Source organism: Cyprinodon variegatus, unplaced genomic scaffold (genome assembly GCF_000732505.1).
Source record: "Cyprinodon variegatus isolate N-32 unplaced genomic scaffold, C_variegatus-1.0 Scaffold2160, whole genome shotgun sequence".
Lineage (NCBI taxonomy): Eukaryota > Metazoa > Chordata > Actinopteri > Cyprinodontiformes > Cyprinodontidae > Cyprinodon > Cyprinodon variegatus.
In genome coordinates this window covers 33562-34782 of record NW_015152613.1, presented here as the reverse complement: position 1 = coordinate 34782, position 1221 = coordinate 33562, and the positions used below count along the sequence as shown (strand labels likewise).

The 1221-nt window shown below is 44.5% G+C and overlaps 1 protein-coding gene across 1 annotated transcript in view; it reads left to right on the top strand.

Moving 5' to 3' along the window:
- The window catches only part of LOC107105219 (contactin-2-like), a 44264-nt gene that overhangs the window by 9810 nt on the left and 33233 nt on the right, over window positions 1-1221 (top strand). Inside the window, exons 3-4 of the mRNA XM_015405344.1 lie at window positions 709-881; window positions 997-1092. Coding sequence (XP_015260830.1) covers window positions 709-881; window positions 997-1092 — 269 coding nt within the window. The remainder of the gene's footprint in view (window positions 1-708; window positions 882-996; window positions 1093-1221) is intronic.

Genomic DNA, 1221 nt, shown 5'->3' with positions numbered 1-1221 from the left:
GTTTTCAAAGTGGAAAACAGTCCTAATTCCACATTCATCAGAGCCGCTGATACTTCAAACATTGATAAACAGCATCTAATGAGTGTAGAGCTTATAACATTTTTATTAATGGAGCAAAATGATGCTTTTCTCTTTTAACAATGAATTCCTCTTATCAGTACGGATGCTCACATCCAGCATAAAAAAGGACATGCATATTGCATAGCACCAATGACACCAGACCAATAGTGTCCCTATTAAAGTTCAAATCAAACCTACGCCCTTGTCTTCAATTCAGTTCATCTATTCTTGTAGGCTGAATATCTGAGCATCAGTGTGTGTTAGTCAGCCGACCAACAGCGCAGCTTCACAGATGTCTTGATGTGATGGGGGGGGGCGGAGGGCAGAGCCTCATATTTACATTTCATCCCCAGAGAGTTGAGTAGATAAAGGCTCTGAAGGTCAGTGTGGAGCTGAATTTCAGATAGAGACAGATTTTCTGGGTCAGGCTGGCTGATAATTTGTTTTTTGCGAGTCTTCAGAGTTTTTGTTGTATTCTCATCATGACGAAACCCTGTAGAAAATATTTTTATGCTCCATTCCGTCAAGATCCGAGCTTATAACTTTCTCCAAGATTATAGCATTTCACCTCTGAGCCTAGGAATAAAGTACCATTGAATTGAATTGAATGTAGTTTTTCTATAGTTTGTTTCCTTTCTGGTCCTGTAGGTGGAAACTGAATGGCACCCTGCTGGAGCTGGGGTCCAGCCGCTACACTTTAGTGGCTGGCAGCCTGGTGATCAGCAACCCGGACAGTATTCAGGACACAGGGTCATACCAGTGTCTGGCTAAGAACCCGTGTGGGACCATCATCAGCCGGGCTGCTAATGTCAAGTTTGGCTGTGAGTGGAGGAAGACCTCCCAGGAGGATGAAGATTAAACACTGACCTTTCCTTCTGTTACTGAATCAGAAATCCCACATCCCATCCTAATCTCCGTGTTTTCCTCCTTCCTCAGACCTTCATGATTTCCCCCCTAACAGCAGGACTTCACAGACGGTATATGAGGGTGCAGGGACCGTCCATGCTTGTCAGCCCCCCCCACATTACCCAGGTACCACCACCCGCCTTCTTGCTTCAACACAAGCTTAACAAAACAGACACCTCTGCCATCTTTGAAGGCAAGGAGAGATGAGATCCGTTATCCTTAGGCTGAGTGTTGAGCAACTTCAATATATCTATT